Raw genomic sequence first — 18,205 nt, 5'->3', positions numbered from 1 at the left:
TCTGAGCTTTCCGTTTACCCAACTGTTCCTGTTTGTTTAGTTTGTGCCTACTAACTTCGTTTTCGGATTGTATCATTCGTCATCAATATTGTCCAGAATAATATCCCGGTGTTAATCGTATTTCTGATCTGTTTGATTCTAATGGCATAGTGATATGGGGACTGCATTATCAATGAAAATGATTAGTTAAAAATTAATATAGGGCTACGGATAATAAAATCTTTTCATGGGATTCTAACCTCCAACAGTAATGAAATTACCTCTATTTTAAAATTTGTTTTTAATAATAATTGTAATGTTGTTTAACGGTTAATTCAATTTTATTTTCGTATTTATTATTTTGGTATTATTTAATTAGTATATTTGTTACTATAGTGTGAATTTGCTCTCTTATCTCTATGTGATGTTTGTGACATAATGTTATAAATACCACACAGTAAAAAACAAAAATTTAAAAAATTACTCTTTCACTTTATTGATCTGAGAACCCTTGTTTTTTATAACTGCCAATTATTTAGTTAGGCGACCTCTGTACTGTATTTATTGCCTTGTAACTATACAAGTAGTAATAATTATTGATTTTTATCATAATAATCATGGAACCTAGACTCTTTTTTGTGATATTGTTGCTAATATCGTTTGCTTATTTACTTTTTTATACCCAGATGTTTTGGGGTTCTTACGGTTTGTATATTTTGTTTGTCATTAAAAAAAAATAAAAAATAAAAATAAGCCATCTGAATCAATAGGTGACTGGACAGGTTGAAAGTCCGAAATGGACAGTGATTATCAGATGGGGAATGTCAACAGTACTGAGCCCCGGCCGGCTTTACCCTCGGGTAGTCACTGTTGACCGTCAATATGGCTTTCCTAATTCGTTATTGCTCCATTAGCTTAAATCCGCCCCAACCAGAGCGGAAGCACTGCCGGTAAATGGCGTTGGGAAATATTACAGAGGAAAAAGTTTATAAAAAAGATAAATATCTTAATATTTTTGTATAATCTTTGGCATTATGGTATAACCTTCCGAAAAATAATTTTTGTAGCTCTTCTATCATAAATTTCCTTTCGTATAGTGCTTAGTAGAAATAATAATTAATGGAATTTGTCAATCTTCAGGAAATTGAAGAATAAAAAAGTAGATTATTATTTTTTAAATAAGAATTGTTTTAAAATAGGTTTCTATATATCTATGAATTTTAGTTTCGTAGGATGATTGTCAATTCACAGTCCTTTGAGGATTCATTCCCTAAAATGAATAGTATTTCGTTTTTGTACATCGACCCTGTAGTTTTTCTGTAGTAATGTTTTTGTTACTTTAAATTTTTAACTGTTTGACTCTGGAATGAATACAATTTACAAAGAAGTTGTTGTTAAACATAAGGACTAATTGGATGTTGATCACCGAAATATCTTTTTAGTATTGAAAATATATTTTCTACTCAACGCCCAATAATAATGCTGTTCGAATATATTTTAATTTATAAAATTCTTTTATCAGACTATTTCATAACGCCGTGCTGCTACCCAAATACACTTACACTAGGTTTGAAAGTTATGCAGTATGGTAGGTACACAGCGCCTGACGTGGTCAGTTCTATTTGTTGTTTTAGAAGATTAGACTTCAAACATTAGAAGATTAAATTACTACTCTAACTTCTAACGTGGTCTGTTTCTATAGATTCTGAGAGGGCGTATTGATTATTTATTGAAATATTGGAAATAATTCAATAAATCATACCTCTTTTTAAAAAAAACAAAAACATTTTCTTAATACTTTCTAATATATTATCGTGATGAAATCTCTCGTAGTTAAGGATTGTGTTTAGTAAGCTCGCTACAAGTTATCATTCTATTAAAAATACGAGATAAGTCGTAGTTGGTATATTGTGTGAAAATGCAAAATATAATTCGGCAGTAACGTGTTACTTCCAAAATCTCTAGTATATGAGTTGTCGAGTTATAAACGGCCAGAGGGGTATTTTCGTCACAAAATAAGTTAAGCATTATTTCCATCTGTTTGTTCTGTCCATTATTAAAGCTATACCATCAAACAAAAAATGGTTAGATCCGTGTTAAATTGTGTGGGAACTTGTGGTTTATGTACAAAAAAACGCCCGCCTGAATTCTTACTTATGTGATTCAATACGTGTTTTTCGATCTTCTGGAAACTGTTGCTAGGAGAACCTATTTGTGATTAAGTGTCTCTTGTGTGGTTTAGAGGTTTTTGAATTAGCATCACAACATCAAAATTTTATCAAAGAACATAATTATAAATTTGTTCAAAAACTATTCTATTGCTGCGTATCATTACTCTTAAAAATACAAAAAATTATTTGATTTATTAACTGTTTATAACTATTATAGATAAATACCTTTATCTCTTAAAAAAGAACTTAAAAATTATATGCGTAATAATCATTGAAGTAAATAACTGCTGCTGATATATTCCTCATTGTCACTTAAGGGTCTAAAAAAGTAGCCGAGGCACATAACTCTCGACTTTAATGTTTTTTTACTTACCTCAAAAATATTATTGACAAGTTTAACACTGGCCTTTCTCTGTTATTACAGTTATATGGCATTGTCTAATCGAGAGACGTTTACCTCCTTTCTTCTATTTTGTCTGGAAGATCATCATCTTCCCATCTCCCATCTCTTATTCGAATTAAAGAGTTAAGTTTCATCCATAAATATATCGCGGAACAAGGCTGACTGAAATATGCTATTTTGTTTGACTTATCAAGTTTCGGCTTACAAAGTTGTATCTCTATGTTTTCTATTTGTTATTTCTCTATGGTCACAACTTTTGTTATCTTATCACATGCAACTCAGTTTGTTTGATGATATCAAGTTTTCTATTGAATTAATTATTTTTAAGTAATGAGAAATTTGTAGATATTTTTTTGTACTCTTCTTTCAGGTCGGGCAATTAGTTATTTAGACGTTTCGTTTAGTATTCTTGGCGTATTAACTACCTCCTCATCAGTTGTTAAAGCAGGCAAATGTCTCGTTAGAGCTGACACATAATTGATAATCCATGGCTATGTTGACCTAGGTTTAATAGATCTATATACCAAGTTATAGTACAAGAGCCGGGAAGAAAAAACGCATTTATCTCACCCCAATTTTTGATTACTTTAATGAAAACTATGTATAATTAATAGTCAAAATTGATGAGTCTGCCAAGTGTAGATAGGGGAAATAAAAATTGGCGGCTGTTTCAAAACCTTAAAAAATTTGCTGAAATATTAGCCCTAAAAGAGCTATTTACGCCCAATAGTTCTCAAGATATAGTTTTTTAAAAAGCAAAATTTCTTTAAAATCTTCTGAATGATTTGTAGTTAGCTGATTTATTTTGAGAAATCTATATCTCAGGAATTATGTGACGTACAGATGTCTATTAGCACTCAAATTAAAGCTGGCTGAATGGACTATACAGAAGTTTATGACCTTTACCTTTGTATGTATAGTAATTTTCATAATATTTGCTAAAGTAAATTGATATATAGTTGTTGGGACAATAAGTTTGATTTATAAAAAACATTATTTCAGAAACCATTGAACGTACAGATGTCTGCCAGCGCTCAAATTAAAGCTAGTTAAATTTACTACAAAATAGTTAATAATGTTTATCTTGTAGGAGTAGTAGTTGTTATGATATTTAACAAAATAAACCCACAAAATGTTAATTTCTTGTTGTTCGTATTAATTGTTGGATTTTTGAAAAAAGATATCTCTAGATCCATAAGACGCATATATGTCTGCCAACACTCAAAATAAAAGAAATTTAACTTATATAAAGTAGTTTATGACACTTATCTTCGTAGGGGTAGTAATTTTTATGATATTCACGTATGTATATAAATTTGCCAAATAAAAATTCGTCCGAACAACTATAAATCAATTTATTTTAGCATATTTCATGTAAAATATTACTCCTACGAAGATAAACATCATAAACTACTTTATAGGTCATTAAACTAGCATTAATTTGAGTGCTAATAGATATCTGTACGTCAAATGGTTTCTGAGATATAGATTTTTCAAAATAAATTCACTAATTACTGATCTTTCAGTACATCCCAAACAACATTTTTATGAAATGGTGCTTTTTAAGAAGCTATATTTCGAAAACTATTTAACGTACATACCTCTATTAGGGCTCATATTTTAGCAAATTTACTCTAAATGTTCTTTTTGATTTTCTTGTGTTGTTGATAGTTTTTAAGACATAGAGCTCCAAATGAAAAATTAGTTTTTTTATCGCTTTGAAACAGCCGCCATTTTTTATTCTCCCTACGTATAATTGGCAGACTCATGAATTTTGACTAGTAATTATACATAAATTTCATTAAAGTAATCAAAAATTGGTGTGAGATAACTAAGCCTTTTTTAAACATATTTATTGACATTCAACGTAACACATTGAATGTCAATAAATATGTTTTCTTATAATTATCGTAATAGGATTATTTAACATAATATAATTTCATTTAATTATCAGTCATGTACTTTTGAAAGTTTATTGTTGAATTGATTTCTGTTACTTCACTAAAATTATTTCTTAAAGTAATTAATTTATTTATATTGAAATGTATGCACGCCTGTGTGTATATATATCTGTATCTGTGCGTGCGTGTGTATTTGTACTAATGTGTGTGTTTGTGTATTTGTATTAATGTGTATTTGTATTATTTTTATAATATAGACCAGACTTTAATATTATTACAAACCATTGGCGTTGGTGGCCAAAAAGTGCTACGTCTTTAAACAAAACGAAACAAACAAATGAAAAGCAAACACTTAACAAAAAGATTTCGAAACCTACGTTGTTGTTTTTTTTTCAAATTTTAAGTCTAATCTAGTTAAATCGATGAAGTATGTCGTATTGGATAGTTTGTCGTGTGTAATCTCTTCTATTTAAGCCGTATCTATCTCGAGTAAAAATAACAATTTTTCATTTTTTAATAAGTCCATGAGTTAACTAATTACTAAAATTATTTTTAACTTGAAATATTAATTATTTCTCAATTCTTGGAAACCATTATGAGGTTTCTGTGTATATTTTTCTTCTAATTAATTATTCATACTTATTTTTTGTTTGCGTGTAACAAGAATGAGATGCATGTGGTTTGAGGAATGAAAGGTTGTGTGATGTAAATGACTGGGAGATAAGTTCCACTGAGTCTGAAAAGAACTCTTTAAAAAGTTTTGTCTCTTAGAAAGCACGAGGCTGTTAAGCAGTACTAAGCTCTCTGCACATGAATTTAAAGTGGGGGCATTCTCTCCTCAGAATCTCGTTTACTCAGTGGCTTGTTAGTATGGTAACTCTCCGCAAACGGATCGTCCATGTAGCCAGCGATTGTTCATTAATGTCGAAGGCTTCGTTCACTCAAGTGCGTTCTAGGTTAACTCTTCCGTGAAATCTCTTTGTTATGCCGAAAATATCGCGGTGTTCACCGTTGAAGATGTCATTCAACTTACCTTGTTTACTAATTAACGACTCAAATCAGTGAAATAGAAATATTTAATTAATGCGGACGGTTGAAGTGGCTGTTCCTGTAAGAATTATGGATTATAGTGCTTTTATGAGGGGTGTTGTACTGTACATTTTTCACTTGATGTGTCTGTGTAAAATAAAAACCACATCTTTGAATTATTTTTGGAGTTAGTGATTGCCCTCGATTCTCATTGGTGTATATTGACTCTAATTTCTAACATGTAATTCATATGGATGCCTTTAACGTTGTAGTAGTTTTTTATATTTGTTCATTTGTCTTTATGCAAAGTGTAAAACATTAACATATTTTTAATTATTATATTAATGTTGTTATACTTACTGTAGATATCCTCTAGATATCACTGATCACGACAAAACAAGCTTTTCAAAGAAAAAAATTAAAACAAGTACTTTATTTTTTATAAAGTAAGTAGCATAAATATTATGCTATTGCGATCGGTTACTTCACATCAGTGCTAAGTACACTTCCACTAACTTGATAGTAGCTTTTCATTTATTTTTAAATCGATGTCTATCTTCATTGTTGTGCTTTGTAGATTTCCACTAACTAAAAAAACAAAACATTTAAATGTTTTCTGTTTTAGGAATAACAGAACTTTTCAATTAATTTTTTAAAAGAGAAAACCTATAATCGTATTTTTTATATTTAGTCGAAATGTACTTAGCTCTACTGTGAAGTAAGCCATAAATTTAAAATTTTAAAAAAATAAATGAGGATTTCCTATTCAAATTTTATTTTGTTTATTTCAGATAAAATTCGTTATTTTATCGCTATTGTAAAGATCTGTATAAAAAATAAATTTAAATATTGACGCGTTGAAAGTTCAATTTAAGATGATGAAATGAAGAATTGATTTTCTCACAATACCCATTTTTAATATAGTTAGTTATTAGTTCTAAAATTCATAAATACCATTTTATAATATGTAATTTTATCATGTTGTAATTTTTATTATTTTTTCTCTGTCATATTTTCAATTTCCCAATTGAAATCATGTCATCTTTATAATCATAGTTGAAAATGGTTTTACTGTGCGTACTGCGTTTGGCTTTGATTTCTCTTTCTTTTTCTTTAGAATATATCTTAAGGCGTTTTGTAATTTAAACATATCTATGCTTTTGCTTCGATGGTGGGACATCTGTCATGACAAAATTTTTTGGTTCGTATTTAACGTATTCTATAGATTGTACTGTAAACTGGGGGGGGGGGATGTTCTATAGGTTGTACGGAAAACTGCTTTGTGAGAATGTTACTAGCTTTTGGATAGTCAGCTGTGAAAAATGAAACCTCTGCAATTTTATTTTTGGATTGCATCCGTTTCAAAATAAAACTAACACTTTTTTTTCTGTTTAGTCGTGCCACTAATGCAAAGTGTAAAATTATTAATATATATTAATTTTAGCAATGTTGACTAATATTTTTTTTTTGTTTCTAGGTATGATCTTTTATGTCCATTCAACTATAAGTGGAGGTGTGAAGGTAATTATCTTTCTTCAACTAATATTATCCTCATATAATAATTCGTTTTACGAATAGCTACTACTACAGGTTTGTAATTCAATTAGTACACACTGTATGAAGAGAGCCAGGAAATGATCTACATTTTATGGATTTATTCTTCAAGTATTTACCTCCCATGTTACTGTTTGCCATCCTCTTCTGTCATCGTTAAAAACAAGCTGTGTTACTTATATATAACTCTATATAGGATTTACTCTATGATATACCTCGAAAGTATATATGGGAACTCACTTACACAACTAAGTTCTGTGGTCATCGATTCCAGCTTGACCCTTGTCCTTCAGGTGTGCTCCACTAAATCGTCGATGGTTAGGAACATTTCTTCATCCACCCCTTGCGTCTGTGCCATAGCATTCCAGAACGTACTTCAACAACTGTGATAATAATATTTGTAATAGAATACGTAAAAATTGGCTTTATTTTTTAATAGTGTAAAGTTAAATGTTTAGTAATATCGCTGAGCAAATGAAATAACGTCTCACCTACCTTATGTGGCTTAATATGTGTTTACATTGAATATAACATTTCTAGTTGTTTTATTACCATTCGATGCCTATTATACTATTTACAAAGGTCAATAGGTAAGTGTTAATAATATTTTATTTTCTCTAATCTACGTTTTAAATGTTACTAATGTTTCACTATTGGCCGATAAGTACCGTAGATCTACATTTTTTTCAGAACTGGCAATGTTTTCATTATTGACCAAATTAGTTAATATGCATCAAATTAATTTAAATTTTGCTGGTGAAAGTCTTCGCTAAAACAACGTAAAATTCTTAAATTGTGTATAGCTGCTAGGTATAAACCTGTCATATTTTTTGTTACTATTAATGTATGTAGTTTTCATATGTTGGAAAAGTATATATTTGTTCCTCATGGGACTCACGCTTATGTTTATTGATTATAACAGAGATTTATGAAGTTAATAAATATGAATATGCTTGAAAAAAAAAGTGATAATGTGATATAGTAACAGAAATTAAATTTAAGAAATAATTTTCATTAATAAGATTAATTACTAATTTTCTAATTTAATATATTGATTAATAACTGTTTGAGAGTGGTTTATGTTAATAAGAACACCGAATACAAGTTTACGATCAACAATTTATTTTAATTCATTATCGTTTCGGTCCTTAGGCCATTATAAAGGAGACAACCTCAATTATTGAATTGTAGCAAGTCAATAATTGAGGTTGTCTCCTTGATGGAGAATGGCCTAAGGGCCGAAACGTTGGAGTATTAAAACAATCTGTTGAGAGTAAAGTGGATCATTTGTAGTTGTATTAGTATTAAGATTAATTACTTTTAAAATAATATTTTCATTAATGTTGTAATTGCAGCAATTTAAACTATCTAATAGGCAAGAGGACCTCTCAGTTAAACTTTTAGGGATTAGATTATAAAATAAAAATTATCTGAAATAACTTTTGATCGTCATGTATACTATGAATTGTTCTACACGCACACACATGCTTAGATTTCTATGTATATTTGATGCATGAAGCACCTCAAATGAACAATTTTATTTTCTTTATTCAGAACACTTAGAGAAAGAAATTGAAATAAATTCACAAAGAATTGGTTAAATTTACTGAAGCTGAAAGAAATGTTTCACGCAGATCTATTCTTCGAAGAGACTCTTTATTTATATTTATTAAATTTTTAGTTGGTTAAACCCATATTTATTAAAGGGGACAATGTTCTGATACAATGGATCTTCCCCGTAATATATTTCGTCGTGAGAGATCCTATTATTCGGTTCTAAACCGAAATGGCCTTTATTTCTTATCCATTTTGTTTTATGACCGTAATTCATTCGGTCCATAAAAACTGTTCTGTTGAAAAAATATATTTCTGTATGCTCCAACATTGTTATTTACCAATCCTAAAATTTTCGGCTAAGAATTTGTAGTTTTTGATTTTTTTTTAGACGTAACGATTCCGTACAAATGATTCGGATTAAATGATAGTAGTTAATTTGATTCATTAAATATAGCATTATATATTTAATTGATCAAAATCGCAAATCGCTCATGGTATGTATATATATATATATATATATATAATATATATGATATATAACACACACATACATAATGTGTGTGTGTATTTTTTAAAAATATATATGTAGAGACCTTTACGACAAAAAAAAAAAATAAAAGTGAACGGAGTAAAAAATGGAATGTAGACCTGGCCTGGTAGTGAATGGCGTGAAAGGATTGATTCGTGCGAACACCGAATTCATGAAAGGAAAAGGCGTAGGGGTGGAATATACTGAAGGCAGCTCAAATGTGTGAATATTCCGAGTAGTTCTTCTAGTGCAGAAGAATGGACAGAATACTTTATTTCTGAGAAGAGATTAAAATATAAGTGTATACTGATTGTTAGATGAAATTAAAATGAACAGTAAAACTAAGCTTTATGATCGCCTCTTAAGTACTCATGATTAATGTAATTACATAATTAATTTAAGAGAATACTTAAATACGCTTTAATCAGTGTATCCAGAACTGAACCAATGGGTGGACTTAATTGAGTTCGGTTAAGTACTTATTTTTAATATAACTATTTTATTTATTTTATTATTCCTTTTCTGTGGAATAAAGTATTAACTTTGTACTGAAGGATATACAAATTTAATGTACTTTGACCTTCTATATAGAAGAGATATGTATCGGGATCTCCTCTCGCCTTAAGTAAGTTGGGGATTTTGTATGGTCAAGAATTCTTAATGAATTTTCGTGAAGTCTGAAAAGTTGCCATTAGTTCTTAATCTTTAATTTCAAACTTTACTAATTATAAAGTGTAATGTACCAATCAGATAGTTTTGGTAGTTAGGAAATATTAAAAGCTAATCTGAAACCGTTCATTTATTGAGGCATTATAAAGAAGTTATTTTCGTCAAGAATGGAAGAAGAATTTTGTTTATATTTAGGTGTTATTAGTTATAACTTTTATTACTGATGCATAGCTTTTAAATTAACTTTCATTATAGAAGAAAGTTCAGATGCAATCAAATGAACTTTAATAGTAATGAAACTATTTATATGATGATTCAACGTTTTGCCCCGCATTGCAAGGCTTTCTAAATAAAGGAAAGCTTGAGAATAGTTTAATTTTCTAGCTTTCCTTTTATTAAGAAAACCCCGATAAATCCCTGCAAAGAAGGGCGAAACGTTGGCTCATAATAGTTTTATTACTAATTAAATTTTACGATGTATTTCGTAGTCTAATATATTTAGTTTCTTGTACTATTTTTTTTTGTTCTAAATTTTGTTATATCCTGTAAAATGATAAATAACATCACTTTTATACAAAATATTGCAATATATTTTCTTAGTAAAAATTAACATTCAATGAGAATGTTTCTAGAATAAATATAAAAAAACAATTTTCTTCGTTAACTTATTTCTATATTTAATTATTCAATTATTATGGTCAATGGTGTAAATTTTTCTATATTAATAATGGGGTAATCATCTTGTAGATTTATATTACCTTATTCATCTTCAACTGTCCCAACAATTCTGATAGCTTTCAACCTGGCTCTGTACCTTGTGTAAATAAGTGTTCTGGCAATGTCTAGGTTGTTCATTGGAGTTGTGAGCGTTTTTGGCAATAGTGTCTTGTTATAGTTATAATGATTTTTAAATGAAAACTTTGAAAACTTTTTTAGTAAACTTAAAAATGTTAGGAATTAGTCAAAAATCTCAATTGCCATAATCGATATATAGCATTAATATAATGAAATAGGTGTTTTTTAAATATGTTAAAAATATATTTTTAATGTAATAGGTGGTTTTTATTCGACATTTTAATTAAAACAGGTTGTTAATTAAATCATATTTAGTAAATCAAAAAACATTTTGTTTTTTCAATTTGGTCCAGTTTTAGACTGAGATATTGTTGGGGTGTGTTCCATGTTGGCAGGTACAAAGGTTACATGCAATATATCCCTTAAGGTGCCCCCTCATCCCTTTAGACCCTTACATAGAGATTTATGACGGCTAAACCACTGGACCGGGAAGAATTTTAAGCTCTTAGTGTCTCCTACAAAAAACCTTATATATTCTTCCTGCAATATGTTTAGCTCTAGAATCGAAAATTTTATTATCTTTTTTTTTCTTTCGTTATTAATTGAAAATTCATTTACTTTTATTAGTTACAGTTTAAAGGTTTTGTGAAATAAAACGACAGTAAAAAAAAAAAAAGTCAAGTTATTAAAAAAACAATAGATATTCAGTGTTGGCCGTAACTAGAGCACAAAAAAAATTTAGGACTGTAAAGATTTCTGTACACCCGACACTAAGGACAACCCTCAAATCAATTTTATTCTTTCGGGAAATGCCTAGTGTTTTGTGAAACGTGAACAAGTTATCTACTCACATCCTGTCTTTATTCGCTCCCGTTTCGTTGTAGTCTAGTTTCATTTTTTATCTGTGCTACGATTTTTATTTCTGATCCGATTTAAGGGGACTCGACCCGCTAAGAGCTGTTTGTAATTAAAATTTGAGATTTGTTTTATTCTCAGATTTAGCTAAAAACCTGTTTTTTCATTGTTGAGGTGGATATAAAGTTTCGAGAAAGTCGAAAAATGTGTTATATTATTTATAATTAATAATATCCTCTTTACCTTTACGTTTCTTCCTTAAGGGTCGTATTTCTGGTCGCCTCTTTGTCTTGTGAGGGCGGTATAGTTAGGTTGTTGACTGAAAATGTTCAAAATATTTAGATTAACACTTTTTGAAACCTACTGGGTTCTTACATCAAAGTATATGTTTTCAGAATAGATTAAATTAACTAGGAAAATATATAAAAGTTGAGTTAAGGTATTGAGTTTTGTGTTTTCCTTAATTCAATATTGGAAGAAAAATCATTGTCTGCTCTATATTCTTTAAACTAATTATTGGAATTAAAACTTCAGATGGAATTTTAACATATTTTTTGTAGGACTTTATTTATATCGTTTATCCGCTTTAATATATGAACAACGTTTTGGGCTCTCGTGTCCATTATTAAGTTCTGCAAAAATTATTTACAATAAACTGTTTTAAAGTTAATATACAGTTACAATCAACAAAGTTTATATTGCACTTTATTAGTAAAATATTTTTACACATTTACATTCTAAAAATTCAATATTTAAATATATATACATCCACGTTTAAAAAAAAAAAAAAAAAAAAAAACTGACGCGTAACTTATTCAGATTGAAGTTGAATCCAATAAATTACCTAAATAATTTTTCCATAATGAACATTATAAATATTAGTTCTGATGATCTCCTAGCTATTAATCATGATAGGTATGTTTTAAAATACTGCAAATATTATATGGTGAATAAGATAAGGTTCATAATGCTGGTCAGTAATACAAAAGTGGTCATTCAATAGAAAATTTATTTCGCTTTTTAGGAATTTTATTATTACTTTATAATAGTATTAGTGGTTATTATATTATATTTAATAATTATATTGTTGAATTACATTACTATAGCATGTATTTAATATTTATATCGTATGTATTATGCCATGTTTTATGTAATAAATCATACATACTGCCTGTATTAAATTCATTTTTTAATGAGGAAAAGCCTATAAAATTTAACTTCTATCTATGAAATCGTTTTTAGGAGTAATGGTATATAAAGAAGTAATAAAATTAATCCTCAATACTACAATTTATTGTCTTTCTAATAGGATTAGTGCATAATGCGTACTGTAAGCAGGCTTAAATCTGCATAGATAGAGGCAACTAGTATTGATATTTAGGAGTTACATACAGGCAAACAAAAATGCGGAGGTTGCTGTTCTAGGCGGCTTAAGATCTCGGGGGAGAGAGCCCTATCCGAAACTTTGTAACTAATAACTTGATGTATTTATGGTTTATGGTTAGTTTTCTAAAGTGCGGTAGTTTGCAGAATATGAGTTCCCCTCATTGAACTTTCTGGTTAGGCTTAGGGTCCTTTGTTTGTGCAACTCCCTTCTTAGTTAAATTTTACTTCTGCTTTGAGCGAGACTAACTTGACTCGTTGTTCTTATGTAAGCATGATGTAGGTAACTTGTAAATGATCTTTCTTCTTCAGCTGTTTTATTTGCCTGGTTTAATCACAAATTACACTGTATTTATTTAAACAAACCGTTTTAAGATTACTCTTTCATTTTTAGTGTAAGTTAAGTTTGTGTTAGTTCGTATTTGTTTATGCAAAAGTTGAAATAGGCTTTTTTAGACCCTAACTAAACTCCTTACTCAGCTGTAAGTTCATAAATAGTTTTAAAGTGATGTTTAATATTTAATTCTTTATTAATACGTATTCAATTAAACATCCATTTGCTTTACCAGGTTATATTGTATTAAAATTTGCCGAGATTAAATAAAATCCATCTCCAAATATCCTATCCTAGGCAGAGGGATTGAGATGGATGATCCTTGACCACAGAATTTATGACCTCTTGATTTATATTAGTCACTCATCCATATACTTATTCCAGGAACCATCTGTTAAACCATGGACCACATCATAGTCAAGTTAATTTATTTTCAGTGAGGTGAATTCAGTTCGTTTAGAAAGTAAATTCTGAGAATTTAATAAAAAATAAATTATCAATGATTCTGGTTTTATTCAACTGAGGTTTAGGGAAAATGCGGCAACAATTCATTGGGATGAGTGAAATCCTAAATACCACAGATTTCCTCGATTATATTAAAATATTTTATTTTTCTCAAATGTAGCATGAAATGATTTTCCCATCTCTTTTGGAATTGAACTTTCCACATACCTGTTGTGAAAATTGAAACATGAAAGCAATAATTTTCTGTTCTATATAAACACATTTTTATTACGTAAGTTAACCCAATATCTTAACTTCAGAGTTGTTGGTATTGGTTTTAAATTTGTTGGATAAAATGTTTTGCTATAATTTTCGCAGTCTTAGTAGGTTCTCAAAATTCCCAAATTTAGGGGGTTTTCGAACTCTTGTAGAATGACACCCTCCTCACCCAGTCTTGCATTTCCCATGGCGACGTCTTAGCCAATGTTTTTTTAACTGGCTCTGACATAACCTTACGTAAATACATTAAACGTTCAAAATATTTTGAATATACCTTGAATACCTTATTTCAATAACTTAATTTTGATTTTCAGGGTCCGAACTGTAATACGAATTTATGCTTGAACCGAACTGTTGATGACTTGGATTGTATTGATCTCAAAATATGAAACTACTTAAATTGGTCTATTCGTTTCTTATGTGTTTGAAAAGGTGTATTGAAGAAGTTATAAAGTATTTACGATGGATTTTATCGCTAATGGTTTATCGGCTGCTCCATTCACGGGCCCTTATATATCGAAATTTGGTGGACGTCAAAATTGACTCGGGCTTTTCGCTATTATGCCTTGACTTTATTATATCATCCAAAAGGCTCCTAATGCAGGGAAAGTCGAATCAATGACTTTTACCGTTAACGTCCTGTATAAATTACCAAAAGCTTACGTAATTATTTCTTTATGTATTTACATTATTATTGATGATTTGGTGTTATTGGACTTAATTAAAGAATTTCATATCGCTGTTTGATTCCTTTATCGACTTAAGATAGGCTCACACCACTTGCTCAGTATGGCTCACTATGTTGCTAACTCAATATCAGACGGATAGTATCGGGTATTGAACTGCAAATATTAGTACGTAATATTTGGAGGTTAACATTAGAAGCAAATATTTGGTAATATGTATTAGGTAAGAAAGACGCTAGTGTGACCCTAATTTAAGAATTATACTTTCAGTAATTCCAAACAGAAATACTGCTTTGATAATCATTCTTGAGATGAAATTCGGAACCTGTTTCATAAAAAAGTACAAACTAGTATTATTAGTTTTATAATTTTTACTTGTTACAAATTTTCTGACTTACACTTTTTTGTTTTCTAATTGTCTAAAATCACTAATAGTCGCCCCCATCATGGTACAAAAGGTATTAGTGCTTGTACTTGGTAATTTGTATACTTTTATGTATGGATTAATAATTTTAGCTTCCATTATGAAATAGGGCCCTGGAGTTCACAGTTTAGATAGGTTCCCTCCCTCCATCTCTTCTAGCGAATCACTTTAGCACCAGTTAAAAATTGTCAACTGTCATCTAACTGTGAATTTCCTGAAGGAGCCGAATTTTATCCCAGGACCGTTAATCGGATCGCTTGCGAAAACAAGTTTTTCTAAACTCTGCTCAACCGTCCTTGTTTTTAAATTAGATTAAAAATTCGCTCGCCTTTTAACTTTGGCCCTAGTCAATTTGCATTTCAATACTAAAGTTACAGCCTGCAAAATATGCTAATCCATTCGTCTTTATCTCTCTCCCTTCACGATTAATTTGCTTTTTTTATCTAAGTATTTTGTCTCTCATTTTCGGGTGTTTCTGTTGTGGTGTTAAGCGCTTGGTTATTCTGTTAGCTGCGTTTTAAATATAATTTATTATTATTTTTTTTATCAATTTTTATTATTTTAATTTATTGTCTCTATCTTCCTAACTGATGATAGCGATTGTATAGATAGTGAGTTGGTTTGTTATAACCTAATCTATCTGACAACTTACGCCTGGGGACTAGAATAGTAGATAATGACTATTTCCAATGTGGTGATTAGATTGGCGCGAAGTTCAATCGGCCTTGTTGTGTTAACTAGTTGGAATGAATGGACCAGAAATTAGGTTGCTTGTCGTTCATAATAGATTTGTACTGAACTATTTCATAACAATATTATTAATAGATAATGCTAAATCTGTATTCCGTTATTTCTATTCCCGTTTTGATCCTTTAAAAATGTACTAATAGCCTTTTTATCCTCTGCGACGGCTCGCACGGGACAATTGTTGCGGATTCGATTCTAAATGAATTCAGTCTGGAACATTGGGTAGCCATTAGGTCAAAGGGTCACGGTACAATTTTGGACTTTAGCCATTGATTTGTTCTGAATTAAATACTATATTTCCCAACAATAGGTATTTCTTTACTTAGAAAAATGTATTATATTAGAGAAAACTCTTAACTACTCAACTCATACCCTCCTTTTTTTTTTCTTTTTTTTTTGGTATTTCAGAAACTTGATTATAGACATGTTATTATTATTTTTACATTGAAATGTACCTTATTATGATGGATTATTAACCCTTACAAAATTACAGTTCCCTTTTTAAAAGTAATGCTGAAAATTTCGTTTTGAAACCAAGTCCTGTGTCGAGATGCAATTCAGAACTATACAATTTTTTTTTAATTTTACTAAAGTAGAAGATGTAACTTTTGTAATTAGACGCTACTTAAGATTTATAATAATTAATTAATATTTAAAGTAAATTACTAATGGACTAATTAAAGATCCTCTTTAACTCTATGAAACCTTTTCAAGATATATTTGCATACAGTAGAAAGTTGTACTATTATTTTTAATTTATATTCCTTATGAAATCTCTTTACCTATTTACCTCGATATCAATTCCATCAAAATAATTTTCTTCTCTTTCAATTTTTTTTTTAATTGCATGAAAAAGTTGGATTCCTTGTTCCGTTTTTTTTTTCAAAGCAGCCTGGAATTGACAGATTCGTTTGACGGTCTTTATCGCCCATTATTTCATTTCAAATCAGCAGATGGCAATCCATAAATGCCCCCCCCCCTTCTCTCTTTTTCAGTTAACCGCGTTTTCATCACGTTTATTTCTACAGATTGATTTTTAGAAGTTATGTTTGTATGCCATGCATTGTCCAGTGTTTCTGTAGAATGATTTGTATGTTTGGACTGGCAGAGTTTATGTATTATCTTATGTATAGGCTGACAGGTAGACGACGAGCATTTTCTAATCAAAAACTGATTTAAGAAGGATTTAGTTTATCAGAAGGCTCGGGAGTTGATTAGCTCTTTAATGAGGTAGCGCTCATCAAGCAACTTCCTCGTCTCCCAACCCTGTTTTTTAGATTAATTAGTTAGTTCCCCACCTGTGGTCTGACTCTTGCCCTGCGGTAAGATCGATGTTTGCTTTCAATATGTCCATGTTTACGTTTGTCACTAGCTGATAAATGTATTTAGTCTAGCTATGAAATTGAATGTTGTCGATTTTACAGGGGGTGAATTTGATGAAACAAAATTGTGAATTTGATGGTTACGCCTTATTATAGGTTATAGGATTCTCAAGGATTATTTTATTGATTGAGATAGAATAAGTGTTCCTTCAACAATGTTTTATATTTTAACATTTTGACAAAATATTCACCTTTGTTCGGTCCTCGGTTGTGTGAACTCTCACAGCACAAACCAGTTCCGCTACCCCTCAACTATTTTACATTGGGAACAAAACAAACCACAAATACTAAATTTTTATTTCGAGAATGATACATTGTGTTGTCCAATACTCTGGGAAGTCTAAATTATAGGTACATCAAATAAATTCTAATTACATATCTTTAGTATTTACAATACTTTCAAGCTTTATTACTTTAGAATAATGCTTACCATTTGACGTTTGTCAATCTTAAATTAACACATATACATATTTATATATTTGTACACATTTATGCGTTTCATTTTTAAAAATTAGATTTATATTTTATGTACAACATTAATTATTTACAATTTTATCATCTACAACCTACGGTTACATACATATATATTAGGCTTTTTCACAACATAGACCTTTGATTGTCTTATAAATACATATCGGCATTTATCTTTTAGTGGGTTTCCACGTCTGGTTTCTGTATCTGCAAAGGAGGACTTTCTTAAAAGCTTGTCTGAACACTTTATTGAATATCGTATAAAATATTGGATTAACCATAGAGCTTGCGTATCCTAGCCAAGTCACGAAGTCGAAGACCCATTTGTCAATATTCCTTTCGCACTCTGGACAGACGGAGGGGACGAGGTTCAAGACGAAGAAAGGTGCCCACAAGATGACGAACGTGAAAAATACTACTCCTAAGACTTTTGTTGCTTTCTGTTCTAGCCGAATTATCCTTCCGTGCCTGGAAGAGGTTCTGGACAAGACGCTTGAATTGCGAGAGTGCGGTGGCTTGACCAGCATGTTTTTCGTCCCCCCTGGACTCGAACTGTACCTATAATGCATATGTGATTTTTTCAAATTACATTCTTTAAGCAGATGTTTTATAT

General features: G+C 30.0%; 2 protein-coding genes across 2 annotated transcripts in view; one reads left to right on the top strand and one right to left on the bottom strand.

Annotated features, from left to right (window-relative positions):
* Positions 1–18,205, top strand: part of Rpn2 (Regulatory particle non-ATPase 2) — a 440,957-nt gene that overhangs the window by 106,902 nt on the left and 315,850 nt on the right. The gene's annotated exons all lie outside the window — the stretch shown is intronic.
* Positions 17,274–18,205, bottom strand: part of 5-HT2B (5-hydroxytryptamine receptor 2B) — a gene marked incomplete in the record, with an annotated part of 72,875 nt that continues 71,943 nt past the window's right edge. The window contains 1 exon segment of the mRNA XM_067046178.1: positions 17,274–18,150. Within this exon segment, the coding sequence (XP_066902279.1) occupies positions 17,763–18,150 (388 nt within the window).

This window comes from Halyomorpha halys, unplaced genomic scaffold (assembly GCF_000696795.3).
Source record: "Halyomorpha halys isolate HHAL.00 unplaced genomic scaffold, Hhal_1.1 Scaffold448.1, whole genome shotgun sequence".
In the NCBI taxonomy this organism is placed as follows: Eukaryota; Metazoa; Arthropoda; class Insecta; order Hemiptera; family Pentatomidae; genus Halyomorpha; species Halyomorpha halys.
This window is presented reverse-complemented; position numbering and strand designations above follow the sequence as displayed.